This window comes from Elgaria multicarinata, chromosome 11 (assembly GCF_023053635.1).
Source record: "Elgaria multicarinata webbii isolate HBS135686 ecotype San Diego chromosome 11, rElgMul1.1.pri, whole genome shotgun sequence".
Taxonomy (NCBI): domain Eukaryota; kingdom Metazoa; phylum Chordata; class Lepidosauria; order Squamata; family Anguidae; genus Elgaria; species Elgaria multicarinata.
In genome coordinates this window covers 41,425,422-41,443,868 of record NC_086181.1, presented here as the reverse complement: position 1 = coordinate 41,443,868, position 18,447 = coordinate 41,425,422, and the positions used below count along the sequence as shown (strand labels likewise).

At 40.7% G+C, this 18,447-nt stretch overlaps 1 protein-coding gene across 1 annotated transcript; it reads right to left on the bottom strand.

The window, feature by feature from the left end:
* Nucleotides 1-9,826: 9,826 nt before the first annotated feature.
* Nucleotides 9,827-17,589, bottom strand: LOC134405898 (vomeronasal type-2 receptor 26-like). Its single transcript, XM_063137148.1, has 4 exons — nucleotides 17,302-17,589; nucleotides 13,320-13,469; nucleotides 11,314-11,440; nucleotides 9,827-10,728 (listed from the first exon to the last, which is right to left on the bottom strand). Exons 1-4 carry the CDS (start codon nucleotides 17,587-17,589, stop codon nucleotides 9,827-9,829), a joined length of 1,467 nt encoding a protein of 488 aa, XP_062993218.1.
* Between the last annotated feature and the right edge of the window lie 858 nt (nucleotides 17,590-18,447).

Genomic DNA, 18,447 nt, shown 5'->3' with positions numbered 1-18,447 from the left:
TTAAAGGTAGATGTTGGCCAAGTCTATAACTGCTGGCCTTCCGGATCTGGGGCTTCCCATCTTCCGGGATCATTCCCCAGAGTCCAAACACCAGTGTGGTGTCCCGGAGCTGAAGAGGGACATTTCAGCATGGCGTTGATTTATTTTTAAAGAGAGATTGTGCAATTGTACCGGTGCAATCCTGCACTAAAAGTATTTTTTTTAAAATAACAACAACACAACAACAATAACAACAACCCTGCAAACTTGAACTAAAAACTGGCAAAAGCCATCCTAGGGATAGTGGAAATGCTCCCTCCTCTCACCCCCAATAGGCATGGACTCCCCCCATAGAGCTCAGTGCATTTTTGGTGCCCCCAAAAAGAAGGGACGAGCCCAAGAGTGAGTGCCACACCACCCGCAGACCTTGGGGTGGTCCTGAGACCATGGGAAAAAAGGGGGAAAACCCAGTATCAGTTATCCTGGGAAAACTGAGAGTTCATCCCTGGTTGGCCCTGGGATCCCCTGTGCGTCATTTGGATGCACAGAGATGATCTTGAGCCGACCCCAGGATAACTCGCTGGTGTAGACATGGCCACTGTCTAATGTTGTACAAACCTATTCATGGAAAGAATGGCATTTCATTCTGGAAGTGTTACCTGCCAAGGTTGCAGATCTTGAAGTCCACCATTTTTGGCACCCACCATTCCTCTGTGGTTGGCCCTAGATGAGCAAAGGGCATGTAAAGCATGTGCTACAGCATAGACTGCATTATAAATACTGTAACTGTGGCCAGTCATGTGCATTTCAAAAGCATGCGCAGGGAGGTTCTCCAGCCTCTCCTCCCCAGTGCATCTTCCAGAGACCTTGTAAGGTACCAGGGGATCTGGGGGGAAACAGTCAAATGCTTTTTCCCAGAACAGCTCCAAAAAGTCATCTGCTATTGACCAATCAGGTTTTAGCATCTGAAGAAACTTCACAAACCCAATGAGTTCATTTGAGTGAATCTTGAAGTAAATGGCACCTTGGAACACTTGCAAATTGGAATCCCGGCTTACATCTGCTAGTATAAAATCAATCTGGGCTGTTATAATCCATACCTTTCCAACAAATGTATTTTCCTTGTGTTCAGGAATTCCTACACCATATAGAAGATACCAAATATACACAAAAGTAAATATTTCACCATAGATGACAAATATTTTAGATTTCCCAAAATTGATAAGTCTATAATAATTATGGGCTATAAAATATGGTATAGTTGGTTTAGTGTTAATACTTCCTCGGCCCGGGATTCGCTCTGTGAAATCAGAACAGATTCCATTCAGGGAAAGAAACGGCTCCAGAGTTTGCAAGAAACGTTCTCCTTGATCATCATCTGCCACAAAGAGCCCAACCCATGTCCATCCAAAATAATTAAACAAGCTGATAATTCCCATATACTGGTGGACTTCACTTGGGACCATGCGGTAAAAAGAAGGCATCTGCAACAATTCACTCTCTGCAAGGGCATATGAGCCATATGTGAGCTGAAAATAGAGTAATCGTCATCATCATCATCATCATCATCATCATCTATGACACTACTATGCTAGAATGTGAGCAAAATGCTGAATTCAATAAGTCATCAGATATTCTTTATGTAGCATTCAGACTTGGAGATAAGTTAAATGAGAATGATGAATCTATACAAAGTATTAGGTCCCTTATGAAAAAGAAGAAGTGTTATTCATTTAATTTTAGCAGATTTTCACCCATACAACATACTAAAAATGAGATTGTAGATTTTCATCATCATCATCATCATCATCATCATCATCATTGTATTTATTTATATCCCACCTTTTGCCTAATGCTGGGCCTCAAGGCAGGATTACGATATTTTAAACATATACATTTAAGACCTATAAATACAAATATACAGAAATTAAAAATAAATTGAATAAGTTCCAGTATTAAAACATGTAAACATTTAAAATGACAATTATTAAAAGTCCTTGGCACAGCCAGAACAAAAAAGTTTTTTCCTGCCTCCTTTAAAAAAATATATTAAATCAACTTACGAGTCCTTTGTACAGAGAAAAGGAACCTAGCCATTGCCTCTGTTGCTGGTTTGTTCATTCCTGTGAGGAAGTACTTCCAGGGCATTTCCTCATGATAAGGTCCAGAAGTCTATTTCGTTCCTCCCTGTGGAGGCTGCATTAAAAAAAATGTCCTAATGATTCAATTGCTTCATCACCTCAGCCACACAAGCGATCCTCATGTGGTGTGCCTTGGAAGCACCCTACTAATATTCTTACTTACTTATTTAAGAATTTATTACGGTCGCAGGCGAGCAAAATCAACACCAAAACATCCAAAGGATAGATTTAAAAAGTGACATAAAAAGGGAGGCAGTTAAATGTTGCCCTTGAAAAAAAATATGGTGGTACTTGGGGATGGTCAAATAGTCCAAATATCTGGCATATCTAGGAAATTCAAAATTTAGACCCAAGTGTAATCGAGAGCAGGATCTATGTGCTTTTGACAGAGCATATTGAAGATCAATGTCCTTAATCCATTGTTCTACAATAGATTGTGCCACAGGGTAATCTCGTGTATAGAGAAAATCCATAGATAAATCTAGTAAGCACAGTTTGACCATGAAGCCTTTGGACCATGAGTTTGTAAAAACATCCCTTTGCAGCAGATAAAGATAGCTTTATCAATGGATTTGTAGATTCCTGACTCTGATCCTCTGAATTGTAGTGGCAGCAAAGTGGCAGTGGTAAGGGACAATTGTCCTTCTGAGTTCTATCCCTTTCCCATTTGCTACCACAACTGCTCCCATTGCTAACCAGTAGAGATATTGATTGCAAATACCCTACCTGTGGAATCTTGTAGATATTTAATAGTTTTGCCATGTGTAGTGAGGCATCAAAGGCAAGTGCCCCAATGATGGCTATTAATTTTTTGTTGGCATCACATTCATAGTTGGGTACAAATCTGTGGGATTTGAAGAGAAGATCCATGGTGGTGTGATAGGTCATCTGAGCATCGTTGTAGCTGTCATAGATGTGGAATCCAAGTGTGACATTCAGTAAGATATCGGGATTATTATTGATCTCATTGACAGCAAAATCCAAGGCCAAGATGTGCTGGTAGAACTTTGTCACCACCCTGCAAATAAAGATAAACAGCCTTTCATTGGAGAATTCTACAACATACAAAACAGGAGAATTCTAAACTATGGCAAAATATGAAACCACATTGCAAATAAACCACAATGCTGAGAATAAGGCACCAACTGTGCCCATTCTTAGAGATGTCTGTTTTGGCCATGGTCGCACATGTGTTAGTTAGATCCTGTTTGGACTACTGTAATGGGTGCTACCTGGTGCTGCTTCCAAAAAGTGTTCAGAAACTTCAGGTGGCGCAGAATGCCAGTTCATTTGTTATTCTGATATGATATATAGCACTCTGGTTTCACATGCATTGACTGAACACTTCCCTGCATCTCCCTGCCTCCCAGCATCTGGTACCTGAGGCAGCTGTCACATTCTGCCTAATGCTAGGACCAGCCGTCACCAGCAGGCAGGGATTTTTTACATCCTCCTCCTCATTATATTGCAGTTGGGAACCAAAGTTGTGCCACAGAGTTCTGATGCCGTTCCAGTAATCATTTAAGAGAGCAAGTTAAATTAAGAGATCAAGTTAAGACATAATTTTCAGTTAAGAAAGGAGTATGAGAAAAACTGTAAGATTATGGGAAAGGAGTGTAGAAAATCTAATTTGATGCAATGCTATGTAAATAGGAGGAAGTATAGAGTTATACAAGAATTGGAAAGTGAAGAATTTAACCTGGTAAGAAAAAGTTCTGGATTTGTGTACACAGCTGAAAAGAGAATAATGGCTGAATCAAGGAGAAGCTTAGTAAGCAATATGTTCTACAACCTCAATGCCTAGGAGGCGTTTTATTTCTAATCCAGATAACGATATGTGGAGCCTTTAGTGAGTCATAGGCCATAGCTAGATGGTGTGAAATCCAAGAGTGATCCCCGGGATCGTCCCTGTGCATCCACATGAAACACAGAGAATCCCAGGATCAGGGAGGGATGATCCCTTCCTTGCCCCGGGATCTTGCCCTCCCCTTTTAGGCCTGGTTTTTCCTCGGTCTCGGGCTGAGCACGAAACCATGGAACGTGTGGCCGGGTGCCGCAGTTTGTCCCAGCTCTGCATGGTTCCTTGCAAAGAGCAGGGACCCGCATACAGGGCACAGAGATCCTGAGGAGCTCTGTGCCCATCAGGGGTGGGTTTGGGAGAGTGGGGAAAGCAATTATTTTTTAAAAAAATCACTGTCGTGTACTGTAGCTGCTCCAACTTTCTCTGGGAGACTAATGAGGCAAAGTGCTAGGCAATTTATAAAACTTTCTTGCAAGCAATAAACACTTCTGTAACATAAACTAGGCACTTTAAGTGAAACTTTTTTTAAGGTAAAAACTATGTAAACGAAGCAAGACAATTGTCAGTTCAAAGAAAAGAAAAGGCTTTTCAAATGTCTGTAACTTCAAGGTGGTTGATGTGTGGACGATTTTTCATGCAATCTGTCCGACTGTCTCTTTGCTGCTAATTTCACTGAATGTTTTAGTTTCTGGTGATTCTTAGCATCAAGTAAGGTTTCTGAATGCTCATTCCTGGAAGTTGACTCTCTGTCTACTGAAAGCATAGAATTTGGCCTTGAAGAGATAGATTCTGGAGAGGGCAGATTCTCAGCTGAAGCTTCTCCCATGTGAACTTCCTCTTCTACTGGCTCTAACTGCTTTTTGTCTGGTTTGGCATCTTCTGAGGCTGAATTTGTTTCTGATTGATTACCTGCATCACCTGCTCCCAATACAGGAGCAGTAGGGCTATAAATGACAATCACTTACCTTTTGTGCACGAGTGTTCATGCACATCTTCCCGTTTAACAAAAAAAATAAAAATGGTGGATGCGATGCCTCTCCATCTGACGGTGTTGCATGTGAATTTAAGGGGAGATCTCGCGATAGAAAAATCATGAGATCTTCACCCCTCTGTCCCGCTAGACCTCTTGGTCTAGTGAAGGCCATAGTCTCTACAAGTGTGTCCCCATAAATTCTCTTATGTTTTCACAACACGGATATGCAGCAACAGCAGCAACAGAAACAACAACAAGAATAATAATAATAATCAACAGCAACAACTATGGTCCGCTGTAAAACTGCTCCCAGCTAGAACATTATATTCTTTGGCAGTAAGATTCATCATTTAGACAAAGACATTGGATCTCCAATTCAATATATCCTCACCTCCCAGTCTGTCAGCTGCTTTTCAGAGATCTAGGCAGCCAGAGAGCCTCATCCATGATATTGTAAGCTATAAGAATCTGAAGTAGGACACTGTTATCAAGTGATCACCAGCCGATTCTTATCATTGACCCTGTTAAGATGACATGCTAAGCCAGAGCGGTTAAGCATTTTGAGCTCAACTTTAAGGCTTAGCATGTCGTGTGTATCGTGACTTTAAGTGCTGTCTGAACTATTCCTAACCATGGTGGCCACATGGTGGTTTATACATGCTCATTAACAATTTTCTGCAAAAGGGATAGTACCCTTGCCATGGCTTTGTGTGTTGTTGAACAGGCCCATTCTGTGGCAAGTGAACATTCATATCCCTCACTGGGCCTTGGTGTGTGTATCCCCTTTATAATGTGTTTTGTTTTAGATTTTTTATACTTCTGCAAACATTAGGGTTGATCCAAGTATGCCATCATCTCCCTCCTGTTTCTTAGTAGATTCACTTTGGCTCCATTTCTGCAAGCATCCATTTCTGTTCATTATTAACGGGAGTGATTTTCAGAACTTCAACCAATCCAAGGCCATCATCTTATACTGACTTCTACACTAATGCATTTTTATGCAATTTTTGGCTGCTGGTTGATTTATTTTCAGATCTATTTAGACATGTTTTCTTGTTTGTCAGTCTTAACCTGATCAAACTTGACTTTCCCCCCTCTAATTGTTTGATTTACACACATAACGAAGAGTTATTTCATTTTAGAAAGTCAAAGTACAAGCATGGTATAATGCATTCAAGTGTTAATGCTTGAAATAAAAAAGTCTATTTCATATTTACTTTAGTTGAGGTTTATGATCCAGCCAAATTCAAATGAAACAGAAAGGAGGAGGAGGAGGAGGAGGAGGAGGAGGAGGAGGAGGAGGAGGAGGAGAAGAAGAAGAGGAGGAGGAGGAGGGGGAGGAGGAGGAGGAGAGGAGGAGGAGGAGGGGGAGGAGGAGGAGGAGGAGGAGGAGGAGGAGGAGGAAGTGGAAGTGGAAGTGAAAGCAGCAGCAGCAATTCTTACGTTCTAATATTAGAGAACTCCTGCCAAGGACATTCTGTAAAAGTAAAATCTGGGTCATAGGAAATGATGTGAGAAATCATCCCACCAATAATGAAGTCCCCTGACTGATATGACTCAAATGCAATAGGGGCAGGATCAATTGTGAAGCAATTCATTGTATCAGCTTTGCACACCCACTGGAGAAGCAGCAGCAGCAACAGTAAAACCGAGACTCCACTATTTTTATGGCAAGCCTTCTCTCTGAATGCAAACCTTCCTGCATCCATCTACAGTCTATGCTTTGATTCAGGAGGCTACCTTTGCTGGCACCTAATTCTGTCAATGTACTTCTCTGCCTTCTCTATAGCAGCATGATGGTTACAAATGCCAACAGAGATTAGAAGTCTGTCCTAGAAAAGGGAAGGAAGAGCAGCTGTTGGAGATCAAAGTGATAGAGCCCTGCCTGCCTCTTGCCCTCAATGGCACATGTGGAGGGCTATTTGTAACATGTTTCTTGACTGTTTTCAGCCTCCTAAAATCCATTGGACCTGGGGAAAACAAATTACAGTAGTTTCGATAATAACAGGGAAGATAATCATTTCTTTTCTCTGAGTGGCAACATGGTTCACAAACTTGTTTTTCAATTCTGAGAAAAGTTTTATTTGCTCATTAGTGGGACAAAAAAACAGATGGGTTTAATGTATCAGTCATGAGGAACCAGCAGAAGTTATTTCTGGCCATCAAATGAAGTCATCAGCTTGATGTAACTTTTCCTGGTGAAATGAAGCCCACACTGCAACTCCATTTAAAAAAATAATAATAGCTGGATTCAAAGTATATTGTGGGAATGTGGAATGTGGGAAATAATGAGACGAACACAAGATTGGGATTTAAACAGGGCAACATTTATTAACAGATCCGCAGAAAGGGAAAACCTAAGCGGGCATCTTCTCTCATCCGGTCTAATGCCGTGGTTTTATCGATCGAGACATTCACGGCCTGAGAGTGCCGCCTCAATGTTGCCCATCTCCCAGGCTTCCCCTTTTGGGGTAGGGAGGCCTTCCATGTCAACCGCACCTCGGGACTCCGAGTTGGTGAGGAAGGCTGGCCTCAAAGGTAACCCTTATCACTGCCATCTGGGCCACAGACTGGCGGCTGATGTATCTCAGGAATTACCGATCACCGCAACAGTGCCCTGATTGATAGGACTCATACGGAAATGGTTCAGGATCAATTATGAGGCAATGCATTGTATCTACTTCGCATACCCAATAGAGGAGAAGAAGCAACTACAGTAACATAGGCAACCCCCCTTTTCCAATGCTGAAGCTTCTCTCTGGATGCACCCCCCCCCCCTGCATCCACCTACAGCCTATGCTTGACTTCAGGAGGCTCACTGCCCTGGCAACTGATCTTGCCACTATTCTTCCTAGAGGGAGAGTTCTCTGGCTTCCCTATAGGAGCAAACTAAAAGCTGTTCTGTCACTTCCTACATACTCTATATGACAATTTAGTTGATGTCATCACACATTACAATGGGGATTCTACTTCATGCTATTACATCTCCTAATTGTGCTCTTTGGAAAGTCATATAGCCTATGGAGGGCTGAATGAGATGTCATCTGGAAACCCACCCAAATTAAGTTCCCACCCCTGCCAATTTACACAAACCAGTTTATCCAATCAGAGGAAATTCAGATACCAGAAATTTCAAATATTATGTTTTTCTCTCTCCCTGGGGGGATCTACACCACTGCTTTAAAGCACTTTATAACAGTTTTGACAACTGTTGGGGCCCAGGACACACTGCATATACAGGTTTCAAAACATTTTTAAAGCCCTTTAAAGCGTTTTAAAGCACTTTAAAAGCAGTAGTGTAGATCCCCCCTCCCTCCCCCATCTCTCTCTGGCTGGGCTTCCAGTGCAGGGGGAGGAGGGCTGCCCAATAGATCTGAAGGGCATGAGGTTGAAGAAGGCTGGAGTAGGAACTTTTACCAGTACAGTAGGGCTCTGCATCAGAAAAGTAAAGGACAAAAGCTCCCTCCATAAATGCCCAAAGCGGATTAACCTGTGTGCGTGTGTGTGTGTGTGCGTGTGTGTTTGTGTGTCTGTCTGTCTGTCTGTCTGTCATCATTGGCAGCCCTGAAAGATGGGGTCATGCTCTGTAAACTGATACTTTCTGCTTTTCCACAATCTATTGTGAATTTTCCTTTTATTTAAGATTTTACTGAAGAAGGATTACCGGAGTCTCCATTGAGCAACAACATCCCTGCTATAAAGAAGTCAAAGTCTTTAAAAAAAAATCATATAATGAGTGGCGGTAATCCTATACTAGAATTTCCATCACTGTGTATAGCAGGGTCACTGCAATTTATACAGGAACTCCAATACAGCTGTACAGTTATGCAAGAGACTTGAATGTATAAGTATTGCAGATGCAGAATCTAATATGAATATGAAGAGTTGAAGTGATAAAGTGGTTGAGATTTGGCATGTGAGGGCTGTATAATTATGTAAGGAGAAGGAATAATTGGAATTCTTAGACTTCTGGAGGACAATATTAGGACAGGCAAGAAGGAAATAATGCCCCCACTGAGACAACACGCTAAACCATGCTGCTTAACCACAACATGCATTCAAATAACCATTCTGTGGTTAAGCAGCATAGTCTAGCTTGTTGTCTGAACCAGACCAATGAAACTGACCATATTATGAATGTTTCCAATATTTTTAAAAGACATATCTCTGTAGTACATCTCTCCCTCTCTCTCTAGAGCTGTTTTTCGCCCTCTCTATACCATCCAGCACTATACCAGTCTCAACAAGTTGTCATAGGTATCAACAGCATGAAAACACATTTTAAAGAGACATTGTACTGTTTCCTGAAATAGGGATGGGTGAATTCATTACCTTTGATTTCTCTTCTATTTTGATTGGATATTTTTTTGGGGGGGGGCAGGGAAACACACACAAAAACAAAAGCTTGTTCCAATATCAAGAAATTTGTGCATTTTTATAAATTCTTATAAAAAAAAAACAACTGGAAAAATATACACATATCTGCACCAGCAAATACATTTGATACAAAATATAATGATATGATAATAGATAAAATACAAAACGGAGAAAGCAGAAGAAGGAATATAAAGTTAAGTCGTTGATCTTTTAGTGACCATCTGGAATGGCCAAGGAAGACATAGTTCTGTGATAGGAAGAATCAAAATGATTCAGTCCAAGCTGAAACAGCTATTGGTCCAAGCTGGGTCTCCTCGAAAACAGCTGCTGAATTAACCAGTCCTGGGGAAGGAGGAATGAAACAAGAGCTGTTCCAAGCCAGGCTAATGGGAAACATCTTAATGTCCCATTTCTGAGCACTCTGATATGACAGAGTTGATATGTGAGTACTGCAAGATGAGTTGGACTGGGATAGTTGATATCTCAGTTAGTCCCACTGCCTCAAGGCATCAGACAACACAGAAGAAATACATTGAACTGCAACGATTAATGCTCTCAATTCTTCCTCCCCATTATCAGCTGCCTGTTGTTCATGTCAGGCTTGAAGAGAAGAATGTAACATTTTGGGAAAAAGATACAGCCTAACAACGCAGCACTGGAAGCTAAGATGGAGAAGATCTCCACTGCTACCATATATTTCCCCTTGGTGCTCAGGTAGGCTGGAACAAAAGTCAACCAAACACTGCAGAACATCAGCATACTGAAGGTGATAAACTTGGATTCATTAAAGGTATCTGGCAAATTCCTGGCTAAGAAAGCCACAGAGAAGCTGATGATGGACAGAAGTGCCATGTAGCCCAGGACCAGATAAAACATGATGGCAGAGTCTACATGACATTGCACAGTGATTTCTTCAGGGACTGAATGCATGTCTAAATCTGGGAATGGGGGAGAGGTTGTGAGCCATGCAACACAAATGGCAGCTTGAACGAGGGAGCAAGACAGGACAATGGAGGTGGCCAGTCTTTTTCCCACCCACTTTCTCATATTAGAACCTGGCTTAGTGGCCATGAAAGCTACAACTACAGTAATGGTTTTGGCCAACACACTAGAAACAGCTACGGAGAAGATCAAACCGAACGCTGGTTGTTGGAGAAAGCAGTTCAGTTTCCCAGGTTGGCCAATGAATAGGAAGGAAGAGAGGAAGCAGAGCAGGAGAGATATGAGGAGAGTGTAGGTGAGGCCCCGATTGTTGGCTTTGACTATTGGGGTATCTCTGTGCTTAATAAAGGTTTGCAGCACCAAGACTGTGATCAAGGAAAAAGAAACAGCAACAGAAGCTAAATTTTTCCCTAAGGGGTCTTCATAGGACAGAAAGCTGATGACTTTTGGGATGCATTCATTTCGGTCCTTATTTGGGTACAGATCTTTTGAGCATTCAGAACAGTCATCAGTGTCTAAAAAAAGAAAGAGGAGTCATCTCAAAGTTGAGTTATATTTGAACCAGAATGCATTTCCACAAGTAACAAGAATGATTTTGTCAGTTCTTCTGCAGACAACAATTTCATTGTTTCAGATTTGGAGTTTGTCTTGTCCACAGATTATTTGGTATACAAGAGGGATGATCCCAAGTCTGTCCCTCCATTTAATTTCCCTCTTGAATCTTCTTTTCTGATCTTCTCAGTCCTATATACCCCCATATGGTTCCAGAGGTTGAATAATTACTGAGATACAATTCCCTATCAGGTTTGGCAATGCTTTTAAATGGTCAAGATGATACAAAACAATGTTTCTTTATCAAAGTGGTTATAGCACATGCACATGACGGGAGTTCCCTCATCTAACATGGTATTATGGTATTAATTTTAGGCCATTGCTAGACCAGGCCTATATGCCGGGATTATCCCGGGATCATCCCTGTGCATCCAAATGACAGGGGATCCAGGGAGCAGGCAGGGATGACCCCTCCATTTGCCTGGGATAATCCTTAGGTCTAGCTAAGGCATTTGTTGCTTCTATATATGGTGCATCACATTACATACCGGTTTGGTTTGAAATCTTCCCTTTTGGACATGGAATACAATCATAGCAACAAAACTTCTGCCCTTCCACCTTTCTCTTCCAATTTCCAGGCTGGCAGGAATCTGTACAAACAGAAGTTGGCAGAACCTGTATATAAAGATGAACAGTGATTAGGATCAAAGTATTCTATCTATCTATCTATCTATCTATCTATCTATCTATCTATCTATCACTGCTGTACAAATAATCCTGTGCTCACTTGGCCTGGAAGAGTGAAGATCAAAGTGAATGTAACCATCAACCAGAATCTTCCTGGACATTGAATATATATATATATATATATATATATATATATATATATATATATATAGACTGTGGCTAAGGAACATGTGGTGCCTGAACAAATGAAATGTCCCATTTAGCTAAATGTCTCATCTTACAAAAACTAGGATGACCCCATGATGGTCCACAATCCAGTTTTGCCTATAAATACCCCCCCCCTGAAGTTTCTCTCAATTCAACTAAAACTTAATTAAGGCATCATACATGTTTATAATCAGTGGGGTGAAGACATGCCTTGTATACAACCCTTGATGTTATGGAATGTTTACTCTGTGTGGCCTCTGTGAGGCAACACTGTATGTGAATATTCTTGAAGCCTTGTTTTGACAATATGTTTGCAGTCCGTCAGTTGACTGAGGCATATTTGGGGGTCGGGAAAAAGAAATTACCTACTCAGCTGAGCCCCTCATTCCAGAAATGCAAGGATGGCCCTGTGGGAGTCCACAATCCTATTGTGGTCCATTCAGAAACTCAGGACTCTCGTGTTTCAACTATCTTTAGTTTTTGAGTGTGATATCTGGCTATAGCCTAATCACTAGGGATGTGCATCAGTCCTGGAAGAATCCTGAAGCCCAAGAAGAATCAGGTCATTTTCATCTAGGAATGGGACCATCAAGCTTGCCAAGACCCTCATGGCTCGACTTTTCCCAATTTTTACTCACTGTTTATTTTGCAAGAATGGGGAAATTGTGCAAAACAAACTGCAATCAAACATGGAAGTTGTGCAAAAAACCAACAAGCCCAAACTTATGCAAATTCCCCCCCTCGACTAGAGTCTGGGTGCTTTAAAAGTTTGGCATTTAAATAAAGTTGTTCATTTTGAGAAAGTTCTGTATTTTGAGAAAGTTGTAAGTTTCCCCCCCCCAAATCCTAGCTGCTATAGGAAGGGAGAAAGGGGGTCATTCTGACCTCCCTGTACATCACAATATTTTCCTTTAAATAAAATAACTCTCCAAATTCCTACCAAAGACATAGGGCATGTCCAGACCATGCCGTATCTTGGGGATCACCCAAAGATCATCCCTGTATGTCCATATGACACACAGGGAATCCTGTTGGGCAGGGAGGGAAGATCCCTCCATTTCCCCAGGATAGCCAGAACGGCTTTTAGCCCGGTTTTTCCCCACACTTTGGTCACTACATTTGCCAGCATCATCCACTGTTGCCTAAAAGTTAAAAAAGGGACCCTTGTATCTGTTATTGTATTTCCCATGATAGTCAATGGCAAGTATGTCTGATTTCCAAATTTAACTTGTGTTCAGTACTGACTTGAAGCAAACAGGCCCCAGTGCACATTATTATTATTATTATTATTATTATTATTATTATTATTATTATTATTATTATTATTATTTTATATAGCACCATCAATGTACATGGTGCTGTACAGAGTAAAACAGTAAATAGCAAGACCCTGCCGCATAGGCTTACATTCTAATAGGCTTACATTCTAACTCTATTAATTACCCACCAGAGGGTCAATTTATGCAGAACATATATTTCTTCTTCTGTTTCTGAATTCACCCATTGTCATAATGGTATCGCCAACAAAGAATATTCAGTATGATATAACACACACCTGATTAAAGTTCCTATGCCAAATAAGCATGTCCTCATTAATGATGAATGCTATTCCTTCAAGTGCTTTGGGATCTACTATTCCTTCAAGTGTTTTGGGATCTACCTGTCCAACTTTCACTTTAAGATAGGACTTATTTGGAAATGTAACCAAGTTCATTATATCAAATCCACCTTCCATTTCCCTGTTAGCATTCAAAGAGATTCTTTCTCCGGCTGAGTTGTTAAATGAAATGCCTTGAAGAAATGGGTGGAGCTAGTAGAAAGAAAGAAAGAAAGAAAGAAAGAAAGAAAGAAAGAAAGAAAGAAAGAAAGAAAGAAAGAAAGAAAGAATCAAACCACATGGAAGTGTTTACATAGAAAAAATTAAAGAAAACAACTTCCCTTGCTGAAGGGGGTTTGTTCCGGACTTATAAGGGCTCATCTACACCAAGCAGGATATTCCACTATGAAAGCAGTATGAAAGTGGTATATAAAAGGCAGGAGCCACACTACTGCTTTATGGCAGTATTGAAGTGCACTGACAACTGCTGGGGCCCATTGACACATGCCATATACCGTTTTCATACCACTTTCATAGTATTATATCCTGCTTGGTGTAGATGTGTCATGGGCCCCCAACAGTTGTCAGTGCATTTCAGGACCACTATAAAGCAGTAGTGTGGCTCCTGCCTTTTATATAATGCTTTCATTGTGGAATATCCTGCTTGGTGTAGATGAGCCCTTTGTCACATGTAAGTAGGGCTGTGCACTGCTTGGAATCTGGATCTGAATTCTGAACTGAACCAGGGCAATTTGGACCACTTCATTCTGAATCTGAAGTGGGCCAGGATTGTTCCAAAGCAGTCCAAAGTGGGTCAGATTGATCTGAATAGCTTCACAGCACTTTGGAGTGCTTCAGGTGATTCTGAAGCCCAGATAACCTGTGTGGGAAATGTAACAATTTGCTGAAGAGTAGGGAGGCAGAGAGGAAGAGTTGGGATGGGGGAACAGAGCCTTGGCAAGTGACACCTCTAGGTGCCGATATAGGGGTGAACTTCTGCAATTCCTCCTGTGTGCTGAGTGAGTGCAGCTTTCACATTATTGTGAGAAAGAAAACTGTGTGTCCAGAGCAGTATACACAATTCAATATATATTCAGGGGCAAAGTACTTCTCACAATACACTTCCCACCCTCCTTGTGTACATCAAAGGACCACAAAGAGAATATGATCAGGCTGGGCTATATGCATTAAAAAATGTTTCACTTTATCCTTCCTTTTAGAAATTAGGAAAAGATATGTCAAACTGATGAGCAGGCTGGAATAATTCACCTAAAAAGAAAGGCGTTTTTGTTTGTATTATTTAATTTTTGGGGGGAGGGAGGACAGATAATGTGTATTTCAGCCAAGGAAAGGACAACATCCTCCTAACTGTGACATTAAACACCTTCTGGTTAGGATATCCAATTCCCTGCGTAGCTTGGCAGGTTTTTGTTTTTTACGTTTTTGTTTTAGTTTATGAGATAAGGAAACTTTATGCATAGATATCACAAAAGCCACTTTTTAAAAATGTGCCAGGTTAATTCACCTACATAAGGACTGCCATGTTGCCAAATTCTATGTTCTTATGTAGAAGCATCACAGATTTTCCTTAAAAAAAGCAAATTTATCTTAGGATAGCACAAAATACACAGAACCTACCTATCTGAAATTTGAAAGACTTCAGTTACCTCCTTAGGGACTCCCAGGTATCCAGATTTCCTGTATTTTTCTAAAAATAAGGTATGGCTGTTTCTATTTCCCAATGCCAGTCAATGGGAACATGTTTCATTCCAATTTCTGAATCTTGCTTTGGATCTGGAGTCCCAAGTGGGTTTGCTTGGGTCCAAATCAGTCTGGAGCAGATTGGGCCAAATCTGGAGCTCTGAATCACCCTCTGAAGCAAGGTGGTGTTCTGTGCACAGCTCTCTATGAAAGTACAACCACTGAAATCAATGGGGCAAGTAGAACATGACTGAACATGTTCCCATTGATTTCACTGGATCTGGATATCTAAGCATTTTAGATCCCACTCATTGCTATATGCAGTTTCATCTAACAAGGTTCCAGAGTGCGAAAAGTGTTTTCATTGGGAGAGTTATGAAAAGTTACATCTTAATATTTTTTGCAAGATTCAAGGGCAGAGATATGCCAAAGCCATAAAGCTTTCTAAAAGAATATTGTCTGTTATATATTCCATCAATGATTTGAGGAAGGGCAAGTTAAATTCTGTCTACACTGGAAATACTGACATTACCTCCCAGGAATTTACCTCCCAGGGCTGAAGATCTTGAAGGTGAACTTTCCCCCCACCAATTCTTGTTCTGTGATTGGATCGCAATGTGTACCTGACATGTAAAGCATGTGCCACAGCATGGACCGCATTATAAACACTGTAGCTGTGGCCAGTCATCTGCATTTCAAATAAAGGCCCATGGAGGGTTTCCAGCCTCTCCTCCCCAGTACATGTTTGAGCGACTTTATATGGCAACCTGGTATCTGGAACTGAACAGTCAAATGCTTGCTCCCAGAACTCCATCAGAAAATCATCTGCCTGTTTCCAATCATGTTTTAGAGTCTGAAGAAATTCCTGGAACCCCAGAAATTCATTTGAATGAATGGAGAAGAAAATGGCACCATGGAACAGTTGGAAATCCGCCTGCTGGTTTAAGCTTAGTGTTGCAAAATCCATCTGAGCTGTCATAATCCACACCTTTCCAACAGATGTGTTTTCCTTATTCCAAGTACCTCCTATACCACTCATAAAAAAACGTATAAATAATATGGTATTAGTGTCACCATAGGTGACAAATATTCTGGATTTCCTATAATTGCTAAGTAGATACATTTTATACACTGTGACATTCATCACATCTGGAGTCCTAATTGGATGTTGAGGTGGGATTCGTTCTGTGAAGTCTGAACAGATTCCATTCTGGGAAAGCAATGGCTCCAGGGCTTGTAAGAAACGTTCTCCTTGATCATCATCCACCACAAAGAGCCCAACCCATGTCCATCCAAAGTGCTTAAGCAGGCTGATAATCCCCAGATACTGAAGGGCTTCATTTGGGGCCATGCGGTAAAAGGAAGGGAGCTGCAGCATCTCATTCTCCACTGTGGCAAATGAGCCATACATGAGCTGGATTTTTGTTTTATTAAGAGAGAGAGTGCTATTAGCAAATGCATTTGAGAGAGAAAAATCTATGTTTAATAAATTGACAAAGATACAGTATATGTAACATCTACACTGGGAGATAAGTGAAACATTAATCTATCATTTATTTATTTATTTATTTATTTATTTATTACATTTATATACTGCCCCATAGCTGAAGCTCTCTGGTAAATTTATAAATTCTACAGGTTCAGTCAAAAGATTAAAATGTTATTTGAATGCATTCCATATTTAAATACCATTTTTCACCCATACTGGTGTAAAAGCAATTTCTGAGATTTGAAGAGAAGATCTAGGGAGGTTCGATAGGTCGTCTGTTCTCTGCGCTCTGTACCCTGAAATGTAGACTCAAAATATCTGTGCTGATGGCGGAGGGGGGCATATTGTCCTATCTCCTGTCTACCTGGTGTTCCAACTGCTACTGCTTGCTTGGGGAAATAATGCTTTTTGTTGTTGTTGTTGTTCTATCACTATGATCCATAATTTGTCTATCTATTAACAACTGTTTAATAGTCTTCATTTTGGAACCAAATGTCCCATCAATGTAGCAATGGTTTAGGAGTGTGCATAAGGTCATGCGCATTTTAACGCAAGTGATTTTTGCTACTGTAAATCCTGATATGAATTGGTAGCTATTGCAAGTGTTGGTGATTCTCATGACTAAAATGTGGCGATGCAATTTCTGATATGGGAAACTTTGCTTCCTCTCCACATTTGGTATGTGTTTTTCATTCAACACAAGTTAAGTCTTGTTCTTTCGGTTTCTCTCTTTCTAAAAGGTTAAAAGTAACAACAACAACAACAACAACAGAACAATGCTGGAAAGATAAAAGAAAGAGTGTATTGCAGACAAGATCATGGAAAGTGCCAGAACCGCAAATGAAGACATCCTACATGTGGAATCTTGTAGAGACTTAAGATGTGTGCCATACGGAATGAAGTCACGGAGGCCAGTGCCCCAATGACAGCGATTATTTTTTTGTGGGTATTACATTCATAGTTGGGGACAAATCGATGAGATTTGAAGAGAAGATCCAGGGTGGTACGATAGGTCATCCGTGCATTGTTGTAGCTGTCATAGATGTGGAATCCAAGTGTGGCATTCAGTAAGATCTTGGGAATCTCGTTGATCTCGTTGACAGCAAATGCCAATGACAAGATGTGCTGGTAGAACTTTGTCATCGTACTGAAATAAAGATAAACAGTCTTTCATAGGAGAATTTAATAACACAACAATTGTTTTGTTACAGTATTGGCCTGTTCTGCTTGCCTAACTGTAATAATTCCCTTTTATTTGTTCATTATGGCTGTGAAGTGGCTATAGCTGTCTTCCTTAAGCCCATCTCAGATTTCTGATGTGCATTGTCTCTGCACATCACTGCAAATGCCTGCCTCTGAGCATCTGCCGCCTGAGATAGCTGCCACACTCTACCTAGTGATAGAGCTGGTCCTTGCCAGGACCTGACTGTATTGCAAGGTCATTATCTACATAGAGTAGTTGGCAACCTACACTTTACCACAGGGATTTGATGCTCTGAAAGTGTGTGTGTGTGTGTGTGTTCTGGTTTGATTTTTGTTTTGTATTTAATCTATTTATTCATATTTCTCAGCTCAACAGCCCAAACATTATCAATCATGTTTTTTTCTTTTTCTTTACCCCACTCAAAGTTTTGCAATTTCAGTAAGACTATTCTGTTGCATCAACTTCTTCCACAAAATTATTCCTATCTTGCTCCCGATTGCCCTATATGAATGCTGCACTTACACAAATATGGTGCAAGGAGTGAAAGCACAATTCCCTCAAACATAAACACATAAACACACACACACACAATACAGTGAAATCGCCTCTTATACATACTGTAAACTGGGTAAGATTGAAAATAAATTGTCCCAGAGAGAGATGGTCAATGCTCCTTCGGCCTTTTTGTATTTACAATAGAAAAAGAGGACAGAGAATTCCTTACATGGTAAAGTCAGAGAACGACTGCCAAGGAAGTTCCTTGAAAGAAAATTCTGGGAAATGGTGAATGATCTGAG